The sequence below is a fragment of the Drosophila subobscura genome, chromosome E (genome assembly GCF_008121235.1).
Source record: "Drosophila subobscura isolate 14011-0131.10 chromosome E, UCBerk_Dsub_1.0, whole genome shotgun sequence".
NCBI classification, from domain to species: Eukaryota; Metazoa; Arthropoda; class Insecta; order Diptera; family Drosophilidae; genus Drosophila; species Drosophila subobscura.
In genome coordinates, this window is record NC_048531.1 from 1134147 (window position 1) to 1162004 (window position 27858).

The window sequence follows — 27858 nt, forward strand, 5'->3', positions numbered from 1 at the left end:
AACATTGTGAACAAAAAATTATTAATTTTGGATTTGACTTAACTTAAGCTGCAAAGAGTCTGATTATACCAAGTAGATGCATTCATCAGCTTATATAATGACAAAGTTCATTACAACAGGATGTAAGATACTTAAGGAATGTAAAAACAATAGGTTAACCCAAAAAAGCTTTAAAAACACAACTTTTTTAAATTAATGCTGCAAATCTATTAGTAGTGCAATCATATGAAAAATACTTGGCTCGAAACAAGATCGGCTTTATCCACTTAAGCCTAGTCCTCAGATGCATTCAAACGATAAGTAATCAACCCTGTTTTTTGTTCGACAGAACATTTCGCAGCCAGCTTTTCGCAATTGAGTACTCAGATAGGCGGAAAATATAACAGAAAGCCAGCCCATTAAATACTAAAATACCGAGGCAAAAGAAATAATAATTTATCTTCTGTCGACAGAAAAACTCATACACATACAACACAAACTCAAAAATGGAAGGAAACAAGCAAAACAAGCGCAGGAGGGCTAGAATAGAGCATTCAATAAAGAAAAATTAAAACTTATTAATTGAACGAAAACTGATTATATGGATATTATAATTTATTAATCTTATACTCTGTACTCATTTCATCAATTTATAAACCGAAAAAACACCTGGTTTATTGCATTACTGCCCCTCCGGAACGGACTTATGAAATAATGCGGAGATTTCTCCATGCTTTGTTTCCTCCAAGCTCCATATCCACTCTGAAATAACAGCATACAAAATTTGAATTTTTAACGGATTTAATTTTGAAAGCAACTACAAAACAGTGTAATCAGAGAGCATGCATGAAATAAATGGGCCTTTCTATAACAGGAAAATTATGCGCATCTGAGTACTGAGCTTTACTGGCAGCTTAAGTTAGCAGCAACTTATGGAAATGTAAGCCTAGTACTCATTAATTATTACTATAAAAACAGCCGATGGTATTCGAGAGTATTTTTCGTCGAGCAAGTGTCAAGGGTGATTTCTAATCGTTTCCATACGAATATTTCCGACTTAAAAATAAGATGGTATATTTTGGTACACTTTATCGATAGTTCCGCTGGAAACTCTGGTTGGGAAAACATCGATAGTGCCCACCATCGATGAAAATAGTATAGGTATCCTAGATTCCCCTAGTAACAATAGCTATAGTTGAAAATGAAAACAGTTCTTCATCAGATAGCTAAAAAAAAAAAGATATAGTAAAACTGTTATTCTCTAAGATAGTCAAGGCGCCTTAAAGGCTCTGAAGAGCAATGAATCAAATTCATACTTAACAGACGAGCTCAACCGCAGCATGGACAATTCCTTCACAAGCAAGGACTATATACGGGTGCACTATATACGGATATACGGTCACAAGAACATTGCCATTATTAGAACAGACTGATTTACTATCCAAATCAGCCACTAGTGTAGGCAAGTGTACCTCTAGCATTCGATGAAGTAATCAGAGAAGTTAAAATAAAAGTTCAGACGGATTGGAACAATGAGTACATGGAAATATCAAAAACCAAAGGAATCTATTTTGTTTCAATTTATAATGAAATTCCTGTCAAACCATTGGACTGGGCTCTCAAGTGAAGTGCAAAAAACATAAAAGGTCATAAATAGACTGTTAATTAATCGAACCTATGATAAGGTTTTTTTACACAAAATCAAAGCCAGAAACACCAACAATTGCGAAGTTTGCAACGTTCTCGACAATGCGGAACATGAAATCTTCTCCTGCCAACGACATGCTATTATCAGGAAAAAATATAAAATGTTTCATCGTTTTAAAGATCTTAAGGAGCTATTGCTCACAAAGGAGTTTTTTTTTTAGAGAATTGGCCAAATGTATTAAGGAGGCTAATTTGGAGTTGTGAATCAAAACACACTGGATCAATTCAGGCCGGATTAACTCGGTGCCATCGGAAGTCACCTTGAGGAGCAACCTTCTGTTGTTCTTACTTTCTGAGTCAACCTTCTCTTGCCTTACTCCTATATATTTTGTTAAACTCTTACACACGACTACACTTTAAACTAAGCATCATATTGTTTATATTATAAGAACATTCCATTGCAACACCATTAATGGCCTCATCAACAACCATCGATAGTCAAGAAAATATCGACAGCCCCATCATCGAACTCAAGTACCCATCCAATTGCACTGTAGCAATTAAATACCAAAGGAAAAAAAAACCAATTTCGAAACCTATGATGCAACTTTAGCCGGACCTGATGAAAAGATGTCCGCCGCTGAAGAAAAGGATCCCGTGGAGCTCATGCTAAAGAAAACGGGGTGCATTGAGCTACATTACAAGGTGCAGGAGTGTATAGCGGAGACCGGTGACTGGCGTGCGTGCCAGGACAGAGTGAAGGAATTCAGGGCCTGCATGCAGAAATACATCGACCAGCAGAGTAAAAAGTATGCCAACGTCAAGTAGCATTCTGCAGAAGATCATCGGAACCAGCATCGCCTCCACCAAAGCAACCAAGCTGGCGCTCGTCGTTCGGAGTGATCTGAAAATGAGCAAAGGCAAAACGGCTGCCCAATGTGCACACGCTGCCGTCATGTGCTACCAGAACGCCGCTCAGGGCACAGCTGAACAGAGTGCTATTCTGCAGAGATGGTGTCGCGTAGGACAACCAAAGATTGTGTTGCGGGTCGAAAGCTTCGAGCAACTAAATAACTTGGAGCGACAAGCGCAGAAGGCGAACGTCGTTGCTGCTTTGGTGAGGGACGCTGGCCGAACACAGCTTGACGCGGGAACGGCCACGGTTCTGGGCTTGGGACCAGCGTCAGCAGCTGAGCTGGATAAGCTGATTGCACACTTGAAACTGTTATGAGTTCTAAGTTTTATATAATCATTACAATTAAACATTAACCAATTCTCTAACACCAAGCGCTCTAAATTCGGTCGGCGGAAGTACTCTTCTTGTCCTTGGAGACCGTGGAAATGGTCAGTGAGACAGCCTGACCGAACATCTCGACCAAATCGGAGGTCACACGTTCAGTAATCTGACGCAGTTTGCCATTGGACTCGCCACATATCAACCGCTCAATGCGTTCAGTGGGACATTGCACTTGAACTGACGTGTAGACAACATCTGCAATTAGAACAGTCTTTTTATATGAAAATATTTGTACACGCCTTAGTCGTATACATATACATACATTTCTCCAAGCTGTAATACTCAAGCTCGCACTTAAGGTTATAGGGTATCTCCTGCGGCAAGTAGTCCAGCAAACGGGCTCGAACACTTTCGACAATTAGAGCCTCGGGGCTGGCATCCGTGTGAATATCCGAGGCGAATCTCCATTGCCTTGGCACTGCCTGTCCAATTAAATAGTTCTGAAGCTCGTTCAGCCCATTTCCTGTTATAGCTGACACAAGGAACACATTATCAAAGTGATCCCAAGTGGTCTGCAGCTTGTTGAGTGGAATTCCCTCTGCCACCTGATCCGTGGCAGCGCCTGCTAGACCTCGCGTTGCTCCTTTGCCAGCAAGCTGGCCCGACAGCGTGTCATTGGTCAGAGTTTTAATCAGGTCCAAGAGAACTCGCTTCGATTTCAGAGCATCTATCTTGTTCAGCACGAGGAAACTGGGTATATTAGCGTAGGCCTTCAACGTGTCCAAGACAGTGGGGTGCAGTTCCTTTCTCGTCCAGCTGTTTGAAACATCCTGCATGACGGCGATGATGTCCGCATGCTGAATAGCATGTCGGTAGGAGCTCTTGAAGCTCTGCTCCAAGTGGTGCTTCTTTATTTCCCGCTGGGTCACCAAGCCGGGCGTATCGTAGAACACGAGCTGAGTTTGTCCTGTTGTGCAAATGGCCGTGTTCGACTTGCGGGTGGTGTGCACTTTGGCGGATGTGGGACATACCCTGTGGTTAATTATGTTGTTGATGAACGTGCTCTTGCCCACATTGGGCAGCCCGATTACAGCAATGTGCAGAGATCTCTGCTGATCGTCTGACTTGATATTTTTCGCACTCTTTTGAGAAGGAGGGGGAAGTTTCGCATGGTTGGACGATGTGTCGTCGGATAGAGAGGCGCTGGACAAACTGCGTTCATTTATAAGGAACAATCTATTGCTTTTATTGCTACTCAGCAATTTGAAAGCACTTGAAAACAAATTATACCGCATATTGCGATCTCAAGTTTATTTTTAATTGTTCGACTTCGATAGCTGAGTTTTTTAATGGCCGTATGACACAAGACTGTTGCTAATTATCGATTGCTAAGCACAGTACTCAGATGCGCTATATTTTCTTGCTACAGAAAGTGCCATATACTGTGGCCAGTATGACCAAAGTGGGAAAACTGCATGCTCTCTGGGTACACTGTATTATGTTTGCTTACAAATTATTGGATAAGTCCGATCCGGCGGGACAGAAATGCATATAAACAAATCTCTTAATAAATTGAGTACCGTGTGTAAGATTAATATATTATTATGTTTTTTTTTGTTTGATATTTAATCGCTACTGCGAAATTGGTTGGTCGCAGAGATGAGTCCGCATTGACCAGGTACTTCAGTTTTGTGGTGAATATTATAAAAAAGTTACTGAAAATTTTGAACTCAAAAACGAGTTGTTTGCCGAACGAACACTAGAAATAGAATGTATTATTATATTAATAAATTATAATAACGGATTTCCGTCGAAAGTAGATATATTATATTTTTCGCTTCGAGGTTTCAGTATTTTAATCGGTTGTAAGTCGGGTATATTCTCCGCTGATCTGAGTACTCACCTGGGACTTCTGACGGTCAGGCAGTATATTTTATCGATAAGTCTACGGTCACTAACAATAACAAAAAAAAAACAAAACAATAGCCTTTTCGAAACAGAATTACACAAACCACATCACAATGTTTTCATACAAACTGCCATGTGGAGACTTCCAGACGGTCACGGCAATGACGGAGACCAACATAAGCTTCGACCCGCCGGTTTACGAGCAGCGGTATTGCGCGGCCGTTCAAATTTTAGGCGACCCAAAATGGGGAGGGATCCGTAAGGCGGTCGAATTTGGATGTGCAGAAATTCGGTTTTTCCCCCTACTGCGACGGATTGAGACGATTGAAGAAATAGTTCTGGTAAGAATGGGTGTTGGCGAAATTGTTAAGGAAACACGATTACATTTTATTTACTTCGGCTGTATCTGTATCGTATCCTATCTTAGACTGCTATCATATTAATTATGAAATAACCATTATCTATTTATATTAAATACTTTATTGAGGAGAACCTTTTTATATGCAATCGAATCGGGTAAAGGGTAATAAAACATAAGAATAACGCAAAACTGGCAAACGAAACTTCAAAATATGACAAATTTGCTATCAAGGCAATGAGGAGTACGGCCAAACAGTGCACTGTTCTTGCACACAGTGTGTTCCGTTCCGTACATGCATATGTATGTATATGTATTTGTAGATGTATTCAACGTATTCAACAACGTCTTACCCGTGGAGCTGAGTTGATATCTCACAAAGCCCCACTCCGTTCGTACTAATCTGAGCGTGCCAATCTGAATGCTTACAGTTATCTAATTAAATTATTAAAAAGCAAAATTACAAACCAATACGAGTGGTTTCCACGTGTATTAGTATGATTAGGTTATATTCTGTTCCTTTGAACACCTCATCTGGCATCGACTAGTGCCTTGTTTACCAATAAAATACTTGAAAACGAATTAAGGTTGCTTTGCTGGCTCTTTGCTACTGTTTTGTTTGGAGCCTCCTAGTCGGTCGGTTCTTATTTACCTCTCAATAATTTGCGAGAATGCCTGGACGAGTTGACACTACGCCCCTTTATGTAAATATTCTCATCATCGTATTCGCTGTACAGGCTCTCCACTTCCAACAAGCTCGAGTTGTTCTCTACATCGTGCGGGCCAATTTTTGACTCAGTCTTATATAGGCGACGTCGCGTCCGCCGCTGCTTGGGACGATGCTCTGGTGACTGCATTGATTTCAGTTTGCGCTCCACTTCAGTGGTTGCGGAGGCCACTGTGGAATTTTCTTTGCGTGTGGCGCAGCCACGTTTGTTACTGGCCACTGATGACAGCGGAGTGGAGCGAGATTTGCCAACAGCACCGGTGGCAAATTTAGCCGCGGCTACATTTTTCACACTACGTGCGGCACCTCGGTTGGGTTTCTGCTCATGTGTTTGGGATTGCTTGGTGTTGCTTCTTTTACTATGGGCTCCTCCCCTGACGTTTCGACGCACTGCTTCATTGGAATGGTCTGAGTAATCGCTCTCATCGGACGTAACTTGCTCTGCATACTGCTGGGTTATGAAAAAAATAAATATATATTTACGATAATTTTTGAATATCTGCCATCTACAAAATTTACCTCTCCATCAGTGCTTTCTCCTGCATCATTATCCTCCTCCTCCTGCTCGTTAGTCACTGCATCGACTCCATCATTGCATTCGCCTTCGTTATGTTCCTGCACGACCAGTCCTTTATCGCGCCGACTCTGCTCAACCGCCAGTATCGCATAGGTTGGCCTGCCCTCATAGCGCTTGGGAAGCCGCATTTGCAATGGGCATATCGTCTCCTCCCTTTCAAACTCTTTGGTAGCCCGTTCGCGGGCTATTTGATCGGGATCTTGCGAGATAACTTCCGCCCATGAGAACTTCTTTTTCACATTTTTCTTGCTCGACTTGGATCTTAGGTTCTTGGGCGATACACGATTCGTTATCGAGTGCTCCTGGAACGGAGTACTGAGCGTTGAGTTACGCATCACGTTAGTCGAAATCTTGTTATTCAGTTCAAATATATCGCACTTGTTGCCACCAATCTCGTCCTTAACAAGACCGCGGGTGCGCAAAATCTCTTCGCTGTTTAACCGCATCTGGCTAGGGTCGTAGCCCAGAAGCTGAAACTCCCGTTTAAAGATGTTGCGGTAACGTTCATAATTGGGACGCTCCTGGTATGCCAACTGGCCAATCTGTTTAAGAAACTCGCCCAAATACTTAGGAACTTGCTTGCCGTAGAATTGTCGCAACATTTCCGAGACGTCTGTCATGAAGAGCTCCTTGGCGCGGTGCACTTTCTCCTGCTGTTGCTGTTGGGCCACATCCTTCCAGGGCAGATACCCCTCCGACCAATACACCAAATTATAGCCCAGGCACTCCAGATCGCTACGCCGCGAATGGGCCCCCAGATGGGCATCACGCGATGTGAACTCGAGAGTGCCGTCGTGAGCACGTCGCTGGTCCATGATAAACGGACGATGCACACCGCGGTCCTGATACTTTGAGGCTAGACCAAAGTCAATAAGGAACACACGCTCTTCCTCAGCGGGAAGGAGCTGATACTCTGCATGATACTGGTTGTCGGCCTGCTGGCACCTCGCACTTCGTTTACTACCTTCGTTAATTTCCCTTTTAAGTTTTGATTGGTGGCGCGTTGCTCGCGTAGTTATAGAGCACTTGGAGGGCGTACATGGAGTTGCTTGTGCGGGTCTACCCCGTTTACCGACGGCTGTTGTCGATCGTCTGGCCGATGGTGGAAAAAACTCCTCTGAATCGTTATCGGAAGTAACTGGCGACTGATCGTCTTTTTCCTCGTTGAAGTCTTCTCGGTAGCTAACACGTTTGGTGGGTCGCAGATAGTGCGACTTGACCATTTCTTCGTACATGGAGTTGCGCTTTTCTCGTCGGCACGACCGCACCGGATTGGAACCGCTGAACTGAATATTTGTCTTTCGCATGCTTCCGTTATTCTTGTTAAGTGGCGTGTGATACGTGTCCTGGCTGTTGCTATTGTTACTGTTCGAAGTGGCGCCATCATCAAAGTCCTCATCTTCTTCGTCTTCCTCGGCGACATCCACGATGTGCTTAAAGGAAAACTTTTTGTTCTTTATGAAGTAGTCATCGTCGCCATCACTGAACTTGACTACATCATCCGTAGTGTCCTGCTCCGAGCTATTCCCGCTGTCTGTCGTCTGCTGTTTCTCATCGTAATGCTCATCGTAGCCCTCGTTCTTTGCCCCCTTGCCCTTGCCCGTAGGAACTTTCTGCTGCTTGAGGTATTTACACTTGGATATCATTAGGTTCTGTGCCTTGATATCGTTGTGACAATAGCCCTTGTCATGCAGATGCTCCAACACATTAATTATGTGGATGGCGATGACCAGCAGGCATTTTTGTTCCACCCGTGAGTTCTTTATAAGGGAGTGCAGGTCGCGATCGAAGCGGGGCAGGACCAAGAACCGATAGCGTGCATCTCCGAAGTAGTGTGTGCCTGAGGCAATGTAGCTGGGTATTCCGGACGGAGGCCCATTACTAATATTTTGCCTCCGAGCAGACATGCTGGAAGCATCCGCGTGGTCATCAGTTATTTCTGCAACAAAAAATGTATAATGAGCATCAAGCAATAAACCTTGGGGTGTAGCTTACTCTTAGTCAGACTGTCAGATGTGTTGATCAAGCAGTGAATCTCGACGAAAAGTGGTCCATTTGAGTGCGGTTCAATTTTGACGACATATTTGGCTCTCTCTGAGCTAACGGGGCAGACAGTGTCGTCTGATGCTAGGAATATCTCGCCAAAGTTGCCCTTGCCTATATACAAATATGGTTGTTAAAACCAGCGCTTTGTATTTGCATCACTGCAGACTGATTGATCACCACTCACCTATGGGTCGCCCCAAGCGCCAAGCCTTGGAGAGCACGTCTCTCAGTATGGTTCCATTGACGACAGATGGGCGCAACGTGTATACCGGACGCGGTGACTCGGTTGAGTTTGAGTGGTTGTGGTCACTGACAAAACTTGCCCCAGCCAACAGGAGGTTTTGAGCTTGAGGGGTCCTCAACACTAATGCATCTTCCGATACTTCAACACCGCCAGCGGAGCCCGACGATGAGGAGTCCTCGTCGTCGTTCTCGTGGAATGCATGTCCATTACCTTTTGTCGCCGCGCTGAGGCGCTGGCATTTCTCCGTCACACTATCGCTGGCTTCTTTGGCCACCGCCCGCTTTCGTTTGCGTATGTTGCGATCTGTCGGTGGGCGTTCCAATGGGAGCCGTTTGCCCATCTCGATGTTTGTCTGTGTTGCAGATGCCCCCGCCTTGGATGTGGCTTCAAGCGGATTAGTCAATATTTCAGTCTCGCCTCAGATTTAAGCAAGGCGTATTAAGGAACGTCGAGATGATTAGTAGTGCCGCGCACAAATGTTATTGTTTTTATCCAAGTTCGTTTTGGGTGTTGTTACCTATGTATTCCTTTTCACTTGATATTCGCGGGGTCGGGTGTGTGAGTGCAGAAAGGAATTAGTAAAGAGTAAACTAGATTCTGTCTGGTGTTAAATACATAATTTTTAACGCACGTTGTATTATTTTTTAAGTCATTTAATTATTTACACTTTTTTACACTTTGTATTTACATACATGTATGTATGTATATACATATGCACATTTTTTTCAAATCAGGTAAAGTGGGGAATGTCAAATAGACAGCGACAGCACAGCGAATCTGTTGTGTGTAAGTACAAACAAACACCAAAATAATTTTAAATCTTTCGGAAATGTTTGAAATGTTGCAATAGTAGATAATGCGTGCTTGTCTTCAAGATTCTGTAAATAAAGTCTGCAATAAAGGAACATCTCACAGGACAGACGAACGGACAAACAAAAAGAGAAAAAAATCGATTTTTCTTCCCGGCATTATAGCACAAAGAATTACATATGGTTGTTGTTTTTTGCCACTCGAGTAATTGTTATAAACATTTTACAGCTCCACTCGTTTGCCTTAGCAAAACTCGATTGAATTGATTTTCCAGCTATTTTTCTCACGTATTGCCAGCTCTCTCTTCTTCTTGTTTTGTACGTTTTCCTTCTCTGTCCTATACAAGCCACTTTTTAACCAGTTTGTACAGTGCATAGCCGTATTTAGTTAGTTTATTGCTTACTTTTTTAGCTCTTTTACACGTTACACAGCGTTCTACACATCACGTTTACTTTTCACATAGAGCTAATCGCTTTTATTCACTTTATTTTTTCTTATTTTCGTAACAAGTTACAAGCAGTGGGAAAGCCTGACCCTCATAAATATACCGAAATATACCTTCACATTTTCAAGACATACCGTAAATATACCGAGGGAAATTAAGACCTTAACCTACTTAACCCCCTCTGTCGCAACATGTGAACAACTTGAGTTAAAGCCCAGTATTCAGTTTGCTTGCGAAATGAAATCCGTTAAAAATTTAAATTTTGTATGAAAGCTAGGAGGGCTAAGAGGTCAAAAAAGTATGGAGAAAGCTCCGCATTATTGGATAAGTCATTTTCTGCGGGATAGAAGTGCAATAAACTTGTGTTTTAATTCCTTATAAATTTATAATATGAGTAAAGCCAAGTATAAGAATTCTACATTATCATATTAATAAACTATAGTAATGTGATATCCATATAATCAGCTTTTGTTCGACTGCATGAATAAGATTAAAATTGTCTTCATTTAATGCTCTCTTCTAGCTCTCTTGCGCTTCTTTCGCTTGTTTCCTTCCTTGTTTCTTGTTTCTGTCGACAGAAGATAGACTTATTCTTTCTTTCGCCTCGGTATTTTAGTATTCGTCTGATTTTTCTGGTATGTCTTTCGTTGATCGGAGTACTCAACTGCGAAAATCTGGCTGCGAAAATTTCGGTAGAACAAAAAGCAGTGATTATATCTTATCGTTATCATGGGAATCTCATCCTTTATTCGGTCGACCGAAAATTTTGTGCATCTGAGTACTGAGCTTAAACCACTGACCATACAGTATATGTATAGATGGGTATACAAGCGAAACGTCACCGCTCGGTGCGCGGGCAGCGCACCCCAGCCAGCTGAGGTTGTTGAAATTTCAACTTCGTGAAACGCTCGGATCTCTCTTCCAGTTGTAGTTTCCTAAAGAAGCATTAAAGAACACATATGTATGAGAACGTTCCATATGAACCTATTAAAAAACCTATTAAGAACCATTCCTAAACTGATCCGTTAAATAGCACCTCCGCGGCATGCATTATGAACCGTTCCGTAAGCATAAAAGGGCGTTCTCAAATCGTGAAAAGAAACCACATATGTGTGTACATACATATGTACATACATACATACATACATATGTACATACATACATACATATGTACATACATACATACATATGTATATGTACATAAATTAAAGTTTGAAATAAATGAACCAAAAGTTTAAAGTGGTATAACTTCTGTTTTAGGTTTAAGTTTAATGTTCTTAAGCTCATAGGTTTTAGGTTCATTCTTTTGTTTATACAAATTTTAAATTGCGTCTCTGCCCTGACTCTGCAGTGTGTTGCTCTAGGGGAGGGTGGCGAGCTAAAGGAGCGTGTTGGCGTGAGAAGTGATGTAGATGTAGATGACAGATGAAGAAAAAATGTTAAATATGACAAATAACCGCTAAGGTGCTGATGTAGTACTGAGTGCCGGGTATAACAGTTTTGACGCGTAAGAAGTTTTGTTCTATCTGGATATTTAGAAATCAGAAAAGTTAAGTCGCATTCAAATATTTTACCCAAAAGAAATTACATAAATGCCAAAAATTCGGGCTTTTTACCCATAGTGCACTGCACAGAAGTTCAAGTTACTTGTTATTAACCAAATATTATAGAATCACGTAGTGTTAATGCTTTTTGCCCGTTTTTGACCCTTTTCGAACAATTTTAAATTGAGCAGATGCTTATGAGTTCACTCATGCAGCCGCTGCTGGAGGTCTGAAGTACTAAGCGAAATTCAATTGTACGTTGAAGCGATTCCAATCAAATTACTTTTAACCAAACAATCATTCAATCATTCAATCAGTCAATCAAATATATTTTTGAAAAGTTCTAAAATGTTTTAAATGATCTTTTATCATAATTAATCTTTTGAATACCTTTTTATACCCGGTACTCGAAGAGTAAATAGGGTATATTGTATTTTTGCGAATAACGGTTGTATGTAACGCACAGAAGGAAACGTTTCCGACCCCATAAAGTATATATATTCTTGATCAGCATCAATAGCCGAGTCTATGTCTGTCTGTCTGTCTGTCCGTCTTGTTTGTCGGGTAGTTCTCAGAGACTATAAGAGCTAGAGCCACCAAATTTTGGCTTCAGACTGCTGTATGCTCACACTGAAACCAGTGTATTTCAAAAATGAGCCACACCCCCTCCCGCCTCCGCAAAAGGGCAAAAACCTCCCAAATCTACAATTTTGAAGATAGCAAAAAACTAAAAACGACATTCCGTAGGGAATGACCATATCTATCAGATCACCAAATTGGGATCCGATTGGATCATTATTATAGCCACAATGAAGAAATTAATTTTCAGTGGCCAAACCCACCCCGTCCCGCAGCACACTCTGCTTCGCGCAGTTTATGGCCTCTGCCCCTGACACGTTTCTGCCGCTGCCTCTGCCGCGACTCTGCCCTGACTCTGCAAAGTGTGTCTCTAGGGGAGGGTGGCGATGAAGAAAAAATGTAAAATTTGACAAATAACCGCTAAAGTGCAGATGTAGTACTGAGTGCCGGGTATAAAAGTTGTGACTCGTAAGAAGCGTCTCACAAGTCCCTTCTCGTTTTATAATAAACTAGCTGACCCGGCGAACTTCACACCGCCTAACAGTCAATGAATGTCGTGTTACTTTTTAGCTGAACTAATTTATGCTTTGATGAACGTAAAACAATGATACAAAATAATATGTTTATATAGAGAGAGAGACGTTTTTGCGTTTGTGTGTGAAGACGCACGCAAAACGGAACATTTCACTATATTGGTATTGGTACGAATCACTGTAGTACGCGTGTACGTGAGGGCAGCGTGGCAGCGCAGCAGCCGTGCAGCACCAGCGCAGGGATAGGGCCGTGCCGAGCCCTGATATACATAGATAGAAACAAAAAAGTACCAACTTGATATCGCGTGATTTCATCGTTGGTATTGGATGTTTGGATACCAAAAACCGCCATGTCGCTCCCTTTCGTGACATATTTGCAAATGTATTTAATTGACTTGATCGAATTGCAATCACTTGGCATGCGCTCTAAAGCAGTCTTGAACAGCCTGACCAATGCATGATGTTCATGAAGCATTTGCTGCAGATCTTGGACAATTGCTCTCTTCGTAGCTGTGTTGATCCCTTGACGCCTGTCAAGTTGTTCTTCCATATTGCCCATATTGCAAGAATTTATGCTGTGCATCTTCTATAGGTTGCAATGATCCAATGCGATGGTAATAGGATTTTCATTCAAGCACTTTGTGGTAAACGACATTCTTTGTTTTTTGGTCAGGCGCAAGAACAAATAAAGCGGATGGTTTGCCGACACGTGAGCATGCCACGTACAATTGACCATGAGAAAAACATGCATTTTCTAGATTGAGGCCACAAATAGTCTAGGATTGGCCCTGTGATTTGTTGATCGTCATGGCGAAGGCAAGACGAATCGGGAATTGAATTCGTTTAAACTCATAGGGCATATCCGTTGGGATCATCGGAATCCTTGGAAGAGGAACTTCCTCATCTTTAAATTTTCCTTTAAGTATCGACGCGTGAATCACATTGCTCATCAGTTTTCTTATCACCAAACGCGTTCCATTACACAGTTTTGGTTGGTTTAAATTTCTAAGCATTATGACTACCGAGGCAACTTTAAGTTTTAAATTGTGCGGTGGTAAACCAGGCACATCCAAGGAGTTTAAAAATTCAGTTGGATAATTAGTGGAAGAAGAAGAAGTTCTTCGTTTGTTACACAGTCGATAGATTTGAATGAATACAGAGTACCTACGATTTGATTTTGAATTATAAGATTGAGGTCATCTACATCTTTATTTTTAGAGGCCAAAATTGCTCGCTCACTTAACCATTTAGTATTTTTGTGGTTAGCAATGATATCCGGGAATACTTTGTTGATAAGCTCGTCTTTTGATGATACGAAATTGCAAAAATGTTGAGGAAATGAAATCAAACCGCTCGATTAGTAGACAGGAACACGGCCATTACCGATAGTCAGCAATTGCTTCGAGAAATCATCAGCAGATAGATCGTTCAACAATGCAACTCTCATATTTACAGACAGTTGAAGTTTCTTTACATATCGCCACAAATTTGATGCTTTGAGGCAAGCGATTATTTCGTCGGCAGCAGTAGATCTTGGAATGACTGATAGTGTTTGTCGGAAATCGCCAGATAATAAAATCACTGCACCACCAAAACATCTCGAGTCGGTCTAGTGCTTCCAATGCGCGTTTGTGCGCCATTGTGCATTCGTCCCATATGATGAAATTTGATGCTACTAAAACTTTGGCCATTGCGGAGTTTTTCGAAATGTTACATGTCGGTTGTTCAGTAGTTTGAAGGTTTAATGGAAATTTTAACGCTGAGTGAGCCGTACGGCATCCGTCTAACAATGTGGCCGCTATTCCAGAAGAAGCAATTGCTACCGCAATTTCGGATCTCGCACGTACAGTGGCCAAAATCAATGACATGCGGAATGTCTTCCCAGTTCCACCAAGGGCATCCAAAAAAAATAAGCCGCCATTTCCATAAATAAATCAAATATTAAATATGATTAAACAAATACAAATGAACAAATGAACTTTTTAGACAAATTTCTGAACACACACATGATGTCTTCAGAAAAAAATAAAGTTTTGGCTTTAAGGCCGCAACAAACAGGCCATAAGTTGTTTTTAAGATGTATTCTGCTACTCGGGACGGAAACAAATCATGGCAATCGGTCCAGCCGTTCTCGAGTTATAAGTGTTGTAACAAATACGACTTTCTTTTATATATGTATATAGATACGACGTAAACGGGTTCCAGTTTGTATGGCGGCGGGAGGTAGGCGGGGTCCAAAGGACTACATTTTTTTTCCGAAATTCTACTTTAGTCTAACGAACATTCATGCCAATTTGTAGAGCTCTAGCTCTTTTGGTTTGGTTAATGCCAAAAAAACGGGCTTTTTACCCATAGTGCAGCGTGGAATATTAAACATAAGATCAAAGTGGAGGATAATGATTTAAGATGTACGGTACATTTACAGCATATTTTGATAATCAAAGGGTATATTTCGGTGTATTTTATCGATAATAGTGCGGTAACATGATTGGCAGTTTGAATTCGCTTAATTGGTTTTCTCAGGTTGACATTGACGAAGTAGTGCTGAGGAAGTACATGAATCGAATAGACCCATTGGTGTCCGACCATATTAGGCAACGCCAGTGTCCCCTGAAAGTGCAGGTTGTGCAGGGAAACGTGGCCGATTCCTCGGATGAATTGCGGGACACAGATGCTGTTATTGCGTTGGAACTGTAAGCTGCGTTGTCAAGAAATACAATCCCAAACCCTACAATTTATTTACATTTACTTGCAGCATCGAACACGTATATGACGATGTGCTGGCCAAAATCCCAGTGAATGTTTTTGGATTCATGCAACCCAAAATTGCCATATTCAGCACTCCGAATTCCGACTATAATGTCATCTTCACGCGCTTCAATCCCCTTTTGCCGAATGGATTTCGCCATGAGGATCACAAGTTTGAATGGACGCGGGAACAATTCAAGACGTGGTGCATGGGCATTGTCCAGAAATATCCCAATTACATGTTCGCCCTAATGGGTGTGGGCAATCCGCCCCAGGGTTACGAGTCCGTGGGTCATGTGTCGCAGATTGCGCTATTCGTTCGCAAGGACATGCTCGAAATTCGGCTAGAGCATCCGCTCACTTCAAATGTGTGGAAATCGACAATATCGCTACTGACTACCAATCGCTACCAGCTCATGCACGGCGTCACCTATCCTTTTCATGTGGATAGGAGGAGCGAGGAGCAACGTATATGGGACGATGTTCAATATGAGCTGAATTGTTTTAAGCAATACTGCAAGCATCAACGCGAGGAGTGCGACTGTGCGGGCACACATAAAATGCCAATTGAGATACTACTGTCACGCATCCATCGCACGGGTGCTACAAGAGAGATCCTTGACGACATCTTAAAAAATAAATCAGTTCATGTCGAAGATGAATTTGTTTTGATAGAGGATTCCGACGAAGATTCAGTAACTTCATCCCATAGTGACCCCACTGAGCAGAACTTGAATGAGGTCGAATTACCCGGAGAGGAAGAGGAGTTTTGGGATGTCAATTAAGGCTTCGCTCCCAAGGTTGGGAACCTTCTTAAGAATATATAACATTATATCATCTCCTATATTGACACTGAATAAATCTTAGTAAGACGAAATTTCTTACTTTTTTTGTATTTATCTTGGTGCAGGGTGGGTTTTTGCAGGCACATTTTCAGTTGAGGGATTTAATCCGCCCCTTTCTCTCCCCTCTCGGCTGACCACTATCACTGGGAAAACTGCGAAAATTGGGGTTGCCTTTGCCGCAAAGATGATGATGACGATGCCGATGCCGACGCCGCGTCGTCTGTCTAGCTGTGGCACCCGCACGGAAATTGCTTTTGTTTGCAACAATAGAGGGATGCAGCAAGGAGGGGGTAGTGAAGGGGAGAGTTAAACATGCAGACTTGGCGCAAACGCAGCGCACACAGAAATTGCCTCCGCTGTTAATGCATACGCCCGGCATAAACTGCGCTACACCCCTGGCAGCCTGGCACTCTGCGGAACTTTGCGGTTGCCTTCCCAGAATACAGTTAATGGGGAGCGTCAGCTCGCTGCCAGAGCGTCATCGTCAGTTGTAAGTGAACCTCGCTCCTGACAAAGGGGCCAAGCAAATAATAGCTAAGAACGAATTGCCATAGTAGCAATAGTAGTCCCGTCCTAGTGGCCCTGGCGCTGGCGTGACAAATAAGGCAAAAAATAACAAAAATTCATAAACATTCACCCGAGAGAAGTAGACTCGTATAGGTACATGTAGCCCTGTGCTTCGTTCACCTTGAGTCGTGTGTCACATGTAAATCGGAATTTAACTCAATTTTTATAACATTAGTTCGTCGCGTTCCTCTGATTGTGACGAGTCTTGTGTGGTTTGTTCAATCGTCAATTTCAGCAAATTGAAGACATGGCCGATGAGGGTGAAGGCGGTAAGGAGGGTGAAAAGAAAATCCTCCACGTCTATCCTCTAGTAAAGGTTTGCGGAAGAGCTTTAAGCCATCGCGGCTCGCAAGATTAATCTCACTATTCGATTTTCCACACAGCACTCGGACATGAACGAGGAAATGCGAACGGAGGCTATTGAACTAAGCGTCACCGCTTGCGAGAAATATTCTTCCAACTATGAGGTATGTGGTGCACTTTTCGACTTATTCTTAGCGTATTGGGTAAGCCTCACAGTTTTCTTGGGTGTCGTTTCAGCAAGCAGCTAAGATCATTAAGGAGACCATGGACAAGAAGTTCGGCATCTTTTGGCACGTGGTGGTTGGCGAGGGATTCGGCTTTGAGGTATCGTATGAAACAGAGAACATTCTCTACCTATTCTTCGCCGGCAACTTGGCCATTGTGCTGTGGAAGTGCTCTTAGAAGAGCGTTCAGCGAGTCAGCAATCAATCGAACGTACCTAGAAAAACACAAGAGAAGTTTATATTTACATTAACTTGAGTCTTACATAAGCACATACAATATACAAAGAGCGAGCAGTTAATGGATTCAATACGCACTAGTCACATCAAGGGCGGATAACGAATGAAGAAGTAACCAACGACCAATACAACGTGGAATTGCTATGGAAACTGTGGCAAGACCCAGAGCTGAAAGCCAATTTAGATGTTTGCTTCGTGGAAAAAGAATTTAATTTTATTACGAAATGTACCTAGTCGCTAACATTTTGAAAGCACGAATCATAAATTGCTGGTACGCAAGAAACGAGAACACAAACACGAACGGTAAATGATTCGTCTATGCATAGACATCCTCACGATCCGCGCCGGCGCCATCGCCACCATCCTCGAGGTTCGAAAAAAGCAGGAAGTGCGAGGTGCGATGCAGTTCGTGATAGAACTCCTTTGGGTTGGCCAGCTGCAGTTCGTACTTCATGTTGGGATCGTGCCGGACTCCCATGAAGTTGTAGTTCCAGCTGCTCTGCGCGGGCACCATGAAGAAGCCAAGAAATTTGTTCGACAACAGCATCTGAACTCTCTCGTAGTGAGAAGGCAGGTAGCCCTTGGGGTTATTGCCCTTGTCTGTGTTCTTTGAGCCCCATTCGAAGCCCGACGGTGTCAGTTTGTAGGCGGTCAGCGAGCAAGAGCCCGGAGTGAAGGAGCAGGTGATTACAATCGTCTTCTCGCCATCCCAATTGGAGTTCTCCTGCATGATCTTGGCATGTGTCGTGATGTCCTGCGGGGACAGCTGCGGCAGCTCGTTGGGTTGCGTGTGGATCCAGCCCAGCGGCTCCATGTCCTTGAGATACTGATGGGTGGGCAGAGTGTTGGGAAGGTTAATGGTCTGGTGCGTTCCCCATTGTGGTGGCATCACAATGCAGCGAATCTCCTTCACCTGCGGGTTGTCCGGCGGACTCACACCGTACAGATAACCCGCAATCTGCGCTCTCAAGTCCGAGATGGTGACGAACTTCTTGAGAATGTTCTTGGGCAGAATGTAAGTATAGCCAGTCTCCTTGATGTCATCGGAGCTCACATATATGTGATTCGTTCGCAGATGCAGATTAGTGGCAGAGATGGCTCTTACTCGCCACTCAGTTTTCGAGCTGAAGGTTTGCGTCTCATAATTGGAAGTGGTGGAAGTGATGATCTCGTCACCGTGCTTGTTTGTGGTGCGCGTGGTGGTCGCCGTCAGTTGATTCTGCTCCTTTGTCTGCTTCTCGATCTCTGCTATCTGCTGGCGTTGCGCGGATGGCGCACTGATCTCCATGCCCAGAATAATGTCGCGGATTTCAGACTGTGTGAGAGAGGCCACGTTCACGTTGTTCTTCTTTCCGTAGTCGGCCAGTATGAGATCCTTGAGCTGCACCTCCACCTTGATCCACTCCTCATCCGTCAATGTCGGCCAGATATGATGGGCCTCGGTAATAGTGGTCTTGTCTGGCTTAAGGATTATTTTCGTACGCTCCGTATTCACATGCAGGGCGCGCAAGATCAGAATGAGACGACTAAATGCCGTGTACGAGGAAATTGTCTTCAGCCAGTCATCGTACAGGTTAAAGAGAACCATTTGGGGCTCGGTGGCCTTCAGAATCAGATCGCCAAACTTCTCGACTTTCAAGCAGGCCTACAAAGAAAATAGATTAGTTACGATTAGTTTCACCCGTATGGCAGTAGATGCAGCTGTAGCTGGGCACTAACCTGGAAAGGCAACTGCAGCTCGGAGCCCTTGATTACAATGTTGGGAAAGTCGAGCAAATGCACCTCGAGAGGATCCAGCATACCCTTGCGGGTCACAATGATCTGCTTCGGCTGCTCCTCCACGGGAAGCGAACGAATTAAGGCTGCCACCTCCTCAGCCGTCTTCCACTTGGCCAACTGGCCCAATCGTTTCTGCCCCGCCCATACCGAAGTGTGGATAATCTTAAGGAAAAGCTGACCGGTCCGTGGATTGAATATAAAGATGGCCCCGTTTATCGGCTTCGTTGTCAGATTGCCCTCAAATGTCTTGTGGATGGTGACGCGATACACGTTGGTATCGTCGACAAACCAGATGATCTGATTGGAGAACAGCTCGCCATAGTTCTGTGAGCTCAAGTAGGGTTCCGTTGGCTCAGACGAGTACAGCTGCAGAGCCTTGCGGATGCGTTCGCGCAGGACATAGAGTGCCGGATTGGCCTTCATGATCTTGGCCATGGCCTGCTGGATAAGGGTCTTGCAGCCCGGGAACCAATTGCCATATGCCGAGTGCAGGTTGTAGGCCAGGTCGATGGCAATCAGGATGCCAGTTGGCGAAGGATAAATGGACATGTTGTCTGTGGTGTAATCAAGGAACTTGGCCCTCGCGTAACGCTCTACATCGTGGGAATCATAGTCTCCCCAGCGCAGCTGAATATCTAGCCAATACTTCTGGGTGGTCGTGTTGTCCATGGTGTCCTTTGTGTCGGCCAGCAGAGAGGGTCGCGACACGTTCCACTTGTAGGCGGGGAAGAGTAGAATGTCGGCACAGGAGGAGTTCATCTTGTAGGACTTACGCGGATGGATCGTCTCCTTCTGCACCGTTTCGATTTCAAGAGCGTCTAGTTCCTGATCAAACACCTGGCACAAGTCCATCACAATTGACTCGTGTATCTTCTGCCACAAGTGAGCACGAAATATCTGGATCAGCGATATCTTGAGCGTCGGTATCTTGCCATGCATGAATATGCCTGTCAAATCCAACTGCACCTGGAAGCCCACATAGACATTGGCGCGGTTGATCGTCGGCGACCACCAGAGTGTGAAGCGGCGATTCGGTATCTGATTCAGACCAGAGCGCTGTGCATTGGTCAGTTTCTTGTACTTCATGGACTCCTCAAAGCCAGAAGCCTTCTCCCAGAAAAGACCCTCCCACGTGGGGAAGTAGGTGCCCTTGAATAGTGTATGTTCGAGAATTCCCTCCACGCCGCCCAGCGCTTGGATCATATCCGTCCGGTAATTGTTCAGGTTCCACAACTTTCCGTCGTGGCGCTGATGGGTCCACCAGAAGGGGTTTTGCTTCAGCACCTGATACTGTTTGAACTCAGTGCGTATCCGCCAGCCCTTGTCATAGGCCAAAGTGTGTCGGTCCTTCTGGAAGAGAGTGTTGATCCGTGGAATACCACGATCCCAGCTGTCCTCAAGGTCCTCCAGTGTGAGGCGACGGTTCTGAGCGTTGGCCTCCTGGCGCTTCAGCGCGTACTCCGCCCAGACGCGCTGCGAATCAATGAACTCACTCTCCCACGGCTGAATGTAGCGATACAGATTCGGAATAAGCTGATCTTCGTCATGGGACATGCCTTAATATACAAAAGAAAGTCAAAGCCATTACTAAAACATACATAATTTGTACACATTCAAGTTGAACCTACCAGATCGGAAATGTGTTATCCCCACATCCGTCTGCTTGGACCAGCGCAGGTCGGATTGCGGAATGAGAACGTGGCCCATGCTCAACATGCCGAGACCACCCAGCTCCTTTGGGGTGTAGAACACCACGGGCGGAAAGCGCGAGGGCATTTTTGAGTTGAGGCCAATCTTGATGCGCGTCTGAATCTTGTTCTCACACTTGACCAGTAGATCCAGTAGCTCCTGGGTGTTGACCACAGCCTCGCGGAAGTACGTCATCAGGCCAATGAGGGCCGTGTTCCATTTATTGACAATCTGCAGGGTAAAAATCGTTCAAACCGTTCAAACAGTGACTCCCACCTAGTGTATAATAATTACTTTGGTGAATGTGGTGGAACCGGAGGCCATCAAGATCTGGCGCACACGGTTGTGGAAGCGTCCCAGCGATTCGTCGTCCACGCGCAGGAAGCATTGGGCTGTGCGCTCCTTGGTTATTTCATTTTGCAAATTCCACACGCCATCACGATGTGTGAATTCTTCGTTTTGGGTGCGGCACTGCGTGAAAACAAGTAAACTTAATTATTATCTGAACCTGGATAAATGTTGTGGAGGACGGATAGGAACCTTTGGCAAAATTCGACACTCAAAGCCGCTCATGTTGAACAGCAGGTTCGGATTGTCCTTGGAATAGACGGAGACAAAGGTGCTCTCCCAGCCAATGGTGGTCACAGAGCGGGGCAAGCGGTTCTTAATGTCCCAGAATACCGCGCGACCACTGCAAGCACATAAGAAATTACATATGAAATTTCCTACTCTAAAATTTGTTTTGATGACTTGCAACACTTACAGATTGACGTCGTGTTTCATCAGACGCATACGAGCATCGCGGGGCCAGCATTTCTTATTGTTGTAGCCGACAATGTTTTCATTGTTCGGATCGGGATGCTCCGTGAGATAGCGCTGGATGAGGTCGCGAGCCTCCTCCGCCGAGAATCTAAAGAACAAGTGTATGCGATCGACGTAGCGACAGTACAGCCGAATGGGATGAGCCGTCTCCGTGACTGCGTCCTGAAAGGTAAGAAAGTCATTCGGCATTTGCGGGGGTCCGGCCATCTCGCTGGAACGATGCAGGCCCAGCACCAGGAGGTCCAGAACCAAGCCATAGTATTGCGTTATGAACGAAGAGAACTGCAGACCGCGAATTATGCCATAGCTGTTGGTGTGGTTCATGTCCTTGTAGTTGATCACCACATTGTTCTTCGCCGTCATATAATCGGCGATGTTATGGTCCACGATCAGGCGCAACAGACGGTTAAGCAGAGTCAAGTCAATCTTCTCGTACAGCTTCTCAAATCGCGACTCCAGCAGCACATTGCACTCTCCCTCGCCCACATCCCAGACCTCCTGAAGATTGTTGATGCCTGAGGATTGAAAAGAAAAGGGTTCTTGCTTTACGCCAAGGCTTCTTTCAGAATAAGCTTCTTCTTCGCTGCTTCTCAGTTGCGTTGATTGCAGTTCTCATTCAGTTCACAAGATCATTATTTCCGACTGTCGGTGTCGGTGTGGGTATCATCTTTGGCGTGAGGTTTGCAACAAGGGGATGATTAAACACATATCACTTTGCTACAAATCACACACCCAAAATGCCCAAAATAGTCCATATACCGGTTCACATAAAAAAAACCTTTGTTCTTATCTAACTTCTACCTTGACACCACTTATACGCCAGTAGCGGCGGGGGCTCGGTGTCGCTAGGCTTAATCCAGGGCGGAAACAGCCGCCGCTTGTCTGCCTCGTACCAGAGGTACTGGTCGAGATATGCGTCCGTGATCTTCTCCAGCGGTTCCACCTCATACACGGGTATCAGATGGCTGTACAGGTCCATGAACTCGATCCCCACCTGCAATCGAATGCAAAATCTGTAGACCGAAGGTCGATCGTTAAATTAATTGCGCATACCTCTTTGAAAGCTCGCTGCGTCAGCAGATGACGCTTGATACGAGACAATGCCTCGTGGGGATTGTCGTATGCTTGTTCGATGAGTCCAAGCTCCTCGCGCTGGCTTTGATTCAAGCGGGACTTCACACTGTAGGCCTCTTTCAGTCGTTCAAGTGCCAGGATCAGCAATTTTGTGTCGTGCTTGTAGGAGAGCGGAGGGAATGGTATGGGCGCAAAGCGACGCGACTCCAGCCAGTGCACGGTGGTGGTGTAGATGGCCACCGCCTCTTCTGGCGATATGTACGGGCCATCCTTGAGGTAATTGTGCTGTCGTTCTTGCTCCGCCTTCAGATAGAGGCGAGTGAGGCGTCCCAGATTCTTCTTGCAGACAGTCTTATCTACGGTGGCACCTCGTCGTATGCGCTCTCGATTGTAGTGGGCCGTGTTTGTCCACCAGTCGGCCTTCATTTTCACATAGCGTAGGATCATATTTTCGATTGGTATGGGGAGGCCGGGTACCTTCCACGGAATGTTGGCTTTCCAGCAACGCCAAGCCTCAGACAGATGCTGCAGAATTGTGCGAGCCTTGTTTTGCTTGATGCCCTCAGGCATCATGTCAACAATATCGTGCATGACAGAGGCGCGGAGCTCCAGATCGAAGTGAGACTCGACGCGCTGCTTGGTCACGGTTTTTGCTACGCCCTTGGAGTGGCGTCCTTCGAACTGACGGGACAGTAGATTTCCGAGCCAGCGTTCCAGCAGTGGGGTAATGCCGCGCATAAAAAACAGCCACACCCGCCATCCGGGTGCCCAGAAGCCACAGCCAGGCCCCTTGCCCACGGGTCCCGTGTTGAAGCGGTAGTAGATCAAATGCTTCAGATCCTTGCACATTCTTATCTGCCTCATCAGCTTGTACTTGTAGCGATACATGCCAGTGAGCTGGCCGACATGCGCGAATATGTACTGCAGGCCATCGGAGAGCTGGAAAGCATCAACATTATTCAGACGATACTGCACGTGGGAGTCGATGATGAGCTTGGTCAGACGCAGGATCTCTCGGCACAAATGAAACGCTAAAATTAAAATTAAAGAAACAAATAGTACAAACAATCCAAACTACCCTTTGGAGAATATCCTAATGCTTACCATTGCCGAAACGCGACTTTTTCCGCTCCTTCGTAGTCAATGTCTTCACCGGCTTCAAGTTGAAATTGTAGTCCAGATGCAAATAGTTTAGATTTTTGCGATGAATCAAAAGATTTAACATGTTGTATCCCTGACGGCAAACCTGCAACCCAGCCTCAACCCAGTCCAAGGTGGTAGTCTGGAAGAACTTCGTGGCCTTGAATGACCGGAATAGATAGCTAGAAAAGAAAATATATATTTATTTCATCTACATCATCTACTAGCTAAATCTCTAGTCTTTAAAGAACAGTGCCTAAATGGACAGATAGTCCATAGACAGATGTTAGTCATAAATGATTTGTGCCTATATGGTCGACTCTGCTGTTAATCTTAAATGATTTGGAGAGGGGCAATCGAGCAAATGCAAATATATATCTTACCGCTTCTTTTGCGGCTTGGGCTTTCGGTGCTTCAGAGCATTTAGTACATAATACTTCAGCAATTTCTGATAGCTGACGCGCACCTTGACCGGATGGCCAGGTGGGCAGTGCTCTTTGTACCAGCACTTGACCAGCGGCACATCGATGGCTCGACGGGACCGTCCTGAGCGCATGTTGAAGGGACGCGGTGCCCATAGCAAAGCAATTCCATTTGCGGTGTTGTCCGTGTAGAGCGGCGTGTCCTGCAGGAACGGCTGCACTTCATCCGGAAGCGTAAAGTCCTCATCGTCATCGGGAAGGGGCTCCTGGAGTTTGGAATTTACATTGCGATGCGAAATGGGATTGATGAGAGGATCAAAGTAAAACGCAGGCAAATCGGGATCTTCGGTCTTGATGTAGACCACGTTCGGTGTGTGATACCTAAAAGTAAGATGTAAACATGCGAAATAAATATCATCTTGCAGGATCCCAGAGGCACAATTCTAGTCCTGTTACAGTGTATGCAAGTATCAGCAGCCACGATTTATGCTATTCAATCGTCACGAACATATTCCTTGCAACTCCCTTTTATCGCTAAATTAGTAGTAAACTGGGAGTTTGTCGTTTATCTATCGCGGTCCGAACCGTTTCCAGTGGAGTTCTCAATTGGCAACGCTTCAGGCGCGTAAATCCCTCTAGCCACCCCCACCGAGTCTATCTCTCTCACTCTTTCCGTGCATTGTTCTTACCAGCTTAAATGCACAAAATGTGGCATATTGTTGTAAAGGTAGGGAAAAGCAATGCGGTACTCCGTTCGAATGGGTTGTCGGATGATCACCTTATTGATGTCGTTGAACTCATTCCAGTCCTCATCCCTAAAAGGAGAAACGGGGTTAAAAAACGACCGGGATCCGTCGCTGCAAAAGCCTTCTTTACCCAACATTATTATCCTTGATGAGTGGCTCAAATTTGGGTCCGCCCGGTATGGCCATGTTTAAAGCTTTGGCTGTAAAGAAACTCTTCGGGTCGAATAGGTAAAAGAAGTTGTTGTCGACAAGGTCAGTGAGCAGCTGGTTCGCCAGCCGATAGAGAGTAGCCAGCTGCGGCAGGGACAGGTTCCACTTGCGGTACGTGGAACCATTCACATAGCTAGAAACGAGGGTAGAGTGGATTGCAATGTTACACACAATACTGAATTAATTTACTCAGTATGTAACTCACGGCGTCTCCACGAGGGGACGATGGTCGTAGAACCATTTGTACACGGCATTATCCTCATCATTATCGAGCTCAATTTGAATGGCTTCCAATGGCTCCACGTCTAATACGTTGTCCGCATAGTCCAGCGGCGGCTCTTCATCGTCGAACGGTGGAAATCGCATTCGCTTGAAGTGGCGTCGATCACGCTTTTCGCGACGCATCATTATCCACATTGTTCTGTTGAGAGAAACATTGTTGACTTTAGCACAAATTTCATGGAGCAAAGTGGCTGCGTCTTACCCCCACTGAGCAATGTAAACCGGCTCAATCACCCAGGGAATTTCGTTGACAAAGGTTATGGCACCAGTGATGTGGTACAGCACCTGCACGTCCCGAATCTGCTCCCATGGCATGGGCATATTTTCCAGAAGCTTCAGCACTGCATGTGGCATGTACTTCAGAGCGCCCAAATAAACACGCTTGTCGTGGCGATACTTGCGCGAGGTCATGTCACCGTGATCACGTATAATTTTTCTTATATGCTCCGGAGGCATGTCCTCCTTCTGGGTGTCAACGAAGCCGAACTTTCGCTTTTCAGCGAAACGCTTGGACTGCAGATTCTGCCACTTCAGTGCCTTCTCCTGTAGCTTATCCTCTGTAAGTATATCCGGCTTTGGCGTGGGAATTTGTCCCAGACCAGACTGGCCCTGGCCACCAGCCGGGATTGGTATCCCATTAGAATGTCCGCTTGCCTGCGGTAAGGGTGCTCCGGGTGGCGGTATTTGCTGTATCTGGTTGGCCATCTGCTGCTGCGCATGCAATTGTGCCTGCTGTGCGTGTGCAGCCGCATAGGCCTGCTGGGCCATCAACTGGGCGGCCCATGCATTTTGCGGTATCATATAAGGCGGAATGGACATCTTTCAGTTGCACGCAATGCACTCTCCTGGGCGTTCGATAAATTATAGAAGGTATTAGTATGATATGACACTACACTTATGTACTAATGTACACGTTTTCTCCGTGCGAAACGTCGATGCCGTGCCGCTGACACCAGCGGCTTTGCAATTTTCACCAACACAGAAATGCCGCAAAAGTGGGGTTTAAAGCATAAATTCTACGTTTAAATAAGAAGATACTCTCATCCAGTTCGGCACTTACCGAATTAATAGTATTTAATGGTACCTTAACCAAAAATTACAAATTTTCCCGGTTTAGCAAAATGAAAAGTTTTTTTATTTCTTCAATGCGGCAGCCATTTCAATCAGTGTGACCGCGGATTTATCAAAAATCTATACCGTCTGACCGTCAGTAATATACCGCAAAATATACCGACGAAAATCATATTTCTCGATTATGATATTCTGCTTAAAGCGCAGTACTACTAACCGTACACTTTATAGATTGGTCATAAGGGGTATGCGAAACGTCTCGCCTCAGTGTGCTTGGTGCGTACCCCGAGCCAGCTGAAAATGAATTAGTGCGTGTAGGACACACAGCCAATTATGCATATGTATTTTATTTTTTTATTGTTACTATTTTTATTGTTAGTATTGACTTGCTGAAGTGCGATGGAACGAGAACTCGTTTTGAACCTGATCTGCCGCAACATGTGCGGAATGAGGGGTGGCCTGACCTTTGGGGTTGGAAAAAAATAAATATACAAATAAAAACTGTAATTGTAAGCTGGAATTGTTTTATATGCTGATTTTATACTGCTTTATTTGAAAATGTATGCATTTTATGTAAACGACGTACATATGTACATATGTAGCTTCTCGACTTGCTGCCGCCTTATCAACCTTTTTACCAAGTTCATACATTTTTTAAGATATGTATGTATGTATGTACATATGTACGTATTTGCCTACATATGTAAATATGTACATATGTATTTCTTTGAAATTTTTCTGTTCTCGACTTCATATGAGCTTTAATTTTTAGCGCTTGAAACACTTTGAATCTTATTTTTGATGCTGAACACACATACCCTTCACATTCGAATTAAGACTAAATGAAGAAGCTTGCCCCACAATATCAGAAGAACTGTATTTTGTGTATCCCTTAAATGCTTATATATTTTTTTAATACATTTAGGTTAAAAGGGATAAACGTATATTAACATCTAAAAATTTATAGAAATAATGTATATCGACAATTTACTTTGCATTCCAAATATGTTCCATTACACTCTAATGGTAATAGCATTCAGCTTTAACTATGAGAATAAGCATACC

The 27858-nt window shown here is 44.4% G+C and overlaps 7 protein-coding genes and 1 non-coding gene across 10 annotated transcripts; 4 read left to right on the forward strand and 4 right to left on the reverse strand.

The window, feature by feature from the left end:
- The first annotated feature begins 2192 nt into the window (after nucleotides 1-2192).
- On the forward strand, nucleotides 2193-2493 carry LOC117892595 (cytochrome c oxidase assembly factor 4 homolog, mitochondrial). Its single transcript, XM_034798933.1, has one exon. The coding sequence runs from the start codon at nucleotides 2257-2259 to the stop codon at nucleotides 2452-2454; it is 198 nt and encodes a 65-aa protein (XP_034654824.1). The 5' UTR covers nucleotides 2193-2256; the 3' UTR covers nucleotides 2455-2493.
- LOC117892593 (probable peptidyl-tRNA hydrolase 2) lies at nucleotides 2408-2909 on the forward strand. Its single transcript, XM_034798932.1, has one exon. The coding sequence runs from the start codon at nucleotides 2438-2440 to the stop codon at nucleotides 2855-2857; it is 420 nt and encodes a 139-aa protein (XP_034654823.1). The 5' UTR covers nucleotides 2408-2437; the 3' UTR covers nucleotides 2858-2909.
- Nucleotide 2910: 1 nt separating this feature from the next.
- Nucleotides 2911-4244, reverse strand: LOC117892591 (GTPase Era, mitochondrial). The gene is made up of 2 exons (XM_034798930.1): nucleotides 3186-4244; nucleotides 2911-3118 (listed from the first exon to the last, which is right to left on the reverse strand). The coding sequence occupies exons 1-2, from the start codon at nucleotides 4156-4158 to the stop codon at nucleotides 2919-2921; spliced, it is 1173 nt and encodes a 390-aa protein (XP_034654821.1). The 5' UTR covers nucleotides 4159-4244; the 3' UTR covers nucleotides 2911-2918.
- A 605-nt stretch (nucleotides 4245-4849) lies between these two features.
- Nucleotides 4850-16259, forward strand: LOC117890256 (small RNA 2'-O-methyltransferase). Its single transcript, XM_034795008.1, has 3 exons — nucleotides 4850-5112; nucleotides 15158-15327; nucleotides 15390-16259. Exons 1-3 carry the CDS (start codon nucleotides 4885-4887, stop codon nucleotides 16165-16167), a joined length of 1176 nt encoding a protein of 391 aa, XP_034650899.1. The 5' UTR covers nucleotides 4850-4884; the 3' UTR covers nucleotides 16168-16259.
- LOC117890255 lies at nucleotides 5147-10070 on the reverse strand. Of its 3 annotated transcripts, XM_034795006.1 has the most exons (5): nucleotides 9937-10070; nucleotides 8664-9257; nucleotides 8429-8590; nucleotides 6376-8372; nucleotides 5148-6307 (listed from the first exon to the last, which is right to left on the reverse strand). In XM_034795006.1, the coding sequence occupies exons 2-5, from the start codon at nucleotides 9061-9063 to the stop codon at nucleotides 5774-5776; spliced, it is 3093 nt and encodes a 1030-aa protein (XP_034650897.1). In that variant the 5' UTR covers nucleotides 9064-9257; nucleotides 9937-10070; the 3' UTR covers nucleotides 5148-5773. The 3 variants fall into 3 exon arrangements, with proteins under 3 accessions (XP_034650898.1, XP_034650897.1, XP_034650895.1); XM_034795007.1 differs by lacking the exon at nucleotides 9937-10070 and having other exon boundaries at nucleotides 5147-6304; nucleotides 8664-9375; XM_034795004.1 differs by lacking the exon at nucleotides 9937-10070 and having other exon boundaries at nucleotides 8664-9376.
- Nucleotides 16260-16844: 585 nt separating the features above from the next.
- LOC117892568 (dynein light chain 4, axonemal) lies at nucleotides 16845-17844 on the forward strand. Its single transcript, XM_034798890.1, has 3 exons — nucleotides 16845-17110; nucleotides 17178-17261; nucleotides 17335-17844. The coding sequence occupies exons 1-3, from the start codon at nucleotides 17042-17044 to the stop codon at nucleotides 17497-17499; spliced, it is 318 nt and encodes a 105-aa protein (XP_034654781.1). The 5' UTR covers nucleotides 16845-17041; the 3' UTR covers nucleotides 17500-17844.
- Nucleotides 17751-26899, reverse strand: LOC117892567 (pre-mRNA-processing-splicing factor 8). Its single transcript, XM_034798889.1, has 15 exons — nucleotides 26783-26899; nucleotides 25925-26567; nucleotides 25646-25861; nucleotides 25361-25573; nucleotides 25174-25299; nucleotides 24446-24865; nucleotides 24027-24244; nucleotides 22902-23953; nucleotides 22650-22842; nucleotides 21790-22363; nucleotides 21567-21717; nucleotides 21321-21497; nucleotides 20966-21257; nucleotides 19278-20893; nucleotides 17751-19203 (listed from the first exon to the last, which is right to left on the reverse strand). Exons 2-15 carry the CDS (start codon nucleotides 26539-26541, stop codon nucleotides 17875-17877), a joined length of 7194 nt encoding a protein of 2397 aa, XP_034654780.1. The 5' UTR covers nucleotides 26542-26567; nucleotides 26783-26899; the 3' UTR covers nucleotides 17751-17874.
- LOC117892788 lies at nucleotides 24940-25114 on the reverse strand. The gene has a single exon (XR_004648768.1).
- Nucleotides 26900-27858: the final 959 nt, after the last annotated feature.

What these genes read in the sequence shown, in the direction of transcription:
- LOC117892595 (XM_034798933.1), top strand. Translation starts at nt 2,257, where the DNA reads ATGTCCGCCGCTGAAGAAAAGGATCCCGTGGAGCTCATGCTAAAGAAA.
- LOC117892593 (XM_034798932.1), top strand. Translation starts at nt 2,438, where the DNA reads ATGCCAACGTCAAGTAGCATTCTGCAGAAGATCATCGGAACCAGCATC.
- LOC117892591 (XM_034798930.1), bottom strand. Translation starts at nt 4,158, where the DNA reads ATGCGGTATAATTTGTTTTCAAGTGCTTTCAAATTGCTGAGTAGCAAT. An exon ending in GTATTACAGCTTGGAGAAAT is followed by an intron (nt 3,119 to 3,185) that starts GTATGTATATGT and finishes TTCTAATTGCAG; the next exon opens with ATGTTGTCTACACGTCAGTT.
- LOC117890256 (XM_034795008.1), top strand. Translation starts at nt 4,885, where the DNA reads ATGTTTTCATACAAACTGCCATGTGGAGACTTCCAGACGGTCACGGCA. An exon ending in CGATTGAAGAAATAGTTCTG is followed by an intron (nt 5,113 to 15,157) that starts GTAAGAATGGGT and finishes TGGTTTTCTCAG; the next exon opens with GTTGACATTGACGAAGTAGT. An exon ending in GCTGTTATTGCGTTGGAACT is followed by an intron (nt 15,328 to 15,389) that starts GTAAGCTGCGTT and finishes ATTTACTTGCAG; the next exon opens with CATCGAACACGTATATGACG.
- LOC117890255 (XM_034795006.1), bottom strand. Translation starts at nt 9,063, where the DNA reads ATGGGCAAACGGCTCCCATTGGAACGCCCACCGACAGATCGCAACATA. An exon ending in GCGCTTGGGGCGACCCATAG is followed by an intron (nt 8,591 to 8,663) that starts GTGAGTGGTGAT and finishes ATTTGTATATAG; the next exon opens with GCAAGGGCAACTTTGGCGAG. An exon ending in ATCTGACAGTCTGACTAAGA is followed by an intron (nt 8,373 to 8,428) that starts GTAAGCTACACC and finishes TTTTTGTTGCAG; the next exon opens with AAATAACTGATGACCACGCG.
- LOC117892568 (XM_034798890.1), top strand. Translation starts at nt 17,042, where the DNA reads ATGGCCGATGAGGGTGAAGGCGGTAAGGAGGGTGAAAAGAAAATCCTC. An exon ending in ACGTCTATCCTCTAGTAAAG is followed by an intron (nt 17,111 to 17,177) that starts GTTTGCGGAAGA and finishes TTTTCCACACAG; the next exon opens with CACTCGGACATGAACGAGGA. An exon ending in AATATTCTTCCAACTATGAG is followed by an intron (nt 17,262 to 17,334) that starts GTATGTGGTGCA and finishes GTGTCGTTTCAG; the next exon opens with CAAGCAGCTAAGATCATTAA.
- LOC117892567 (XM_034798889.1), bottom strand. Translation starts at nt 26,541, where the DNA reads ATGTCCATTCCGCCTTATATGATACCGCAAAATGCATGGGCCGCCCAG. An exon ending in ATGAAACACGACGTCAATCT is followed by an intron (nt 21,718 to 21,789) that starts GTAAGTGTTGCA and finishes ATGTGCTTGCAG; the next exon opens with TGGTCGCGCGGTATTCTGGG. An exon ending in AGTGTCGAATTTTGCCAAAG is followed by an intron (nt 21,498 to 21,566) that starts GTTCCTATCCGT and finishes GTTTTCACGCAG; the next exon opens with TGCCGCACCCAAAACGAAGA.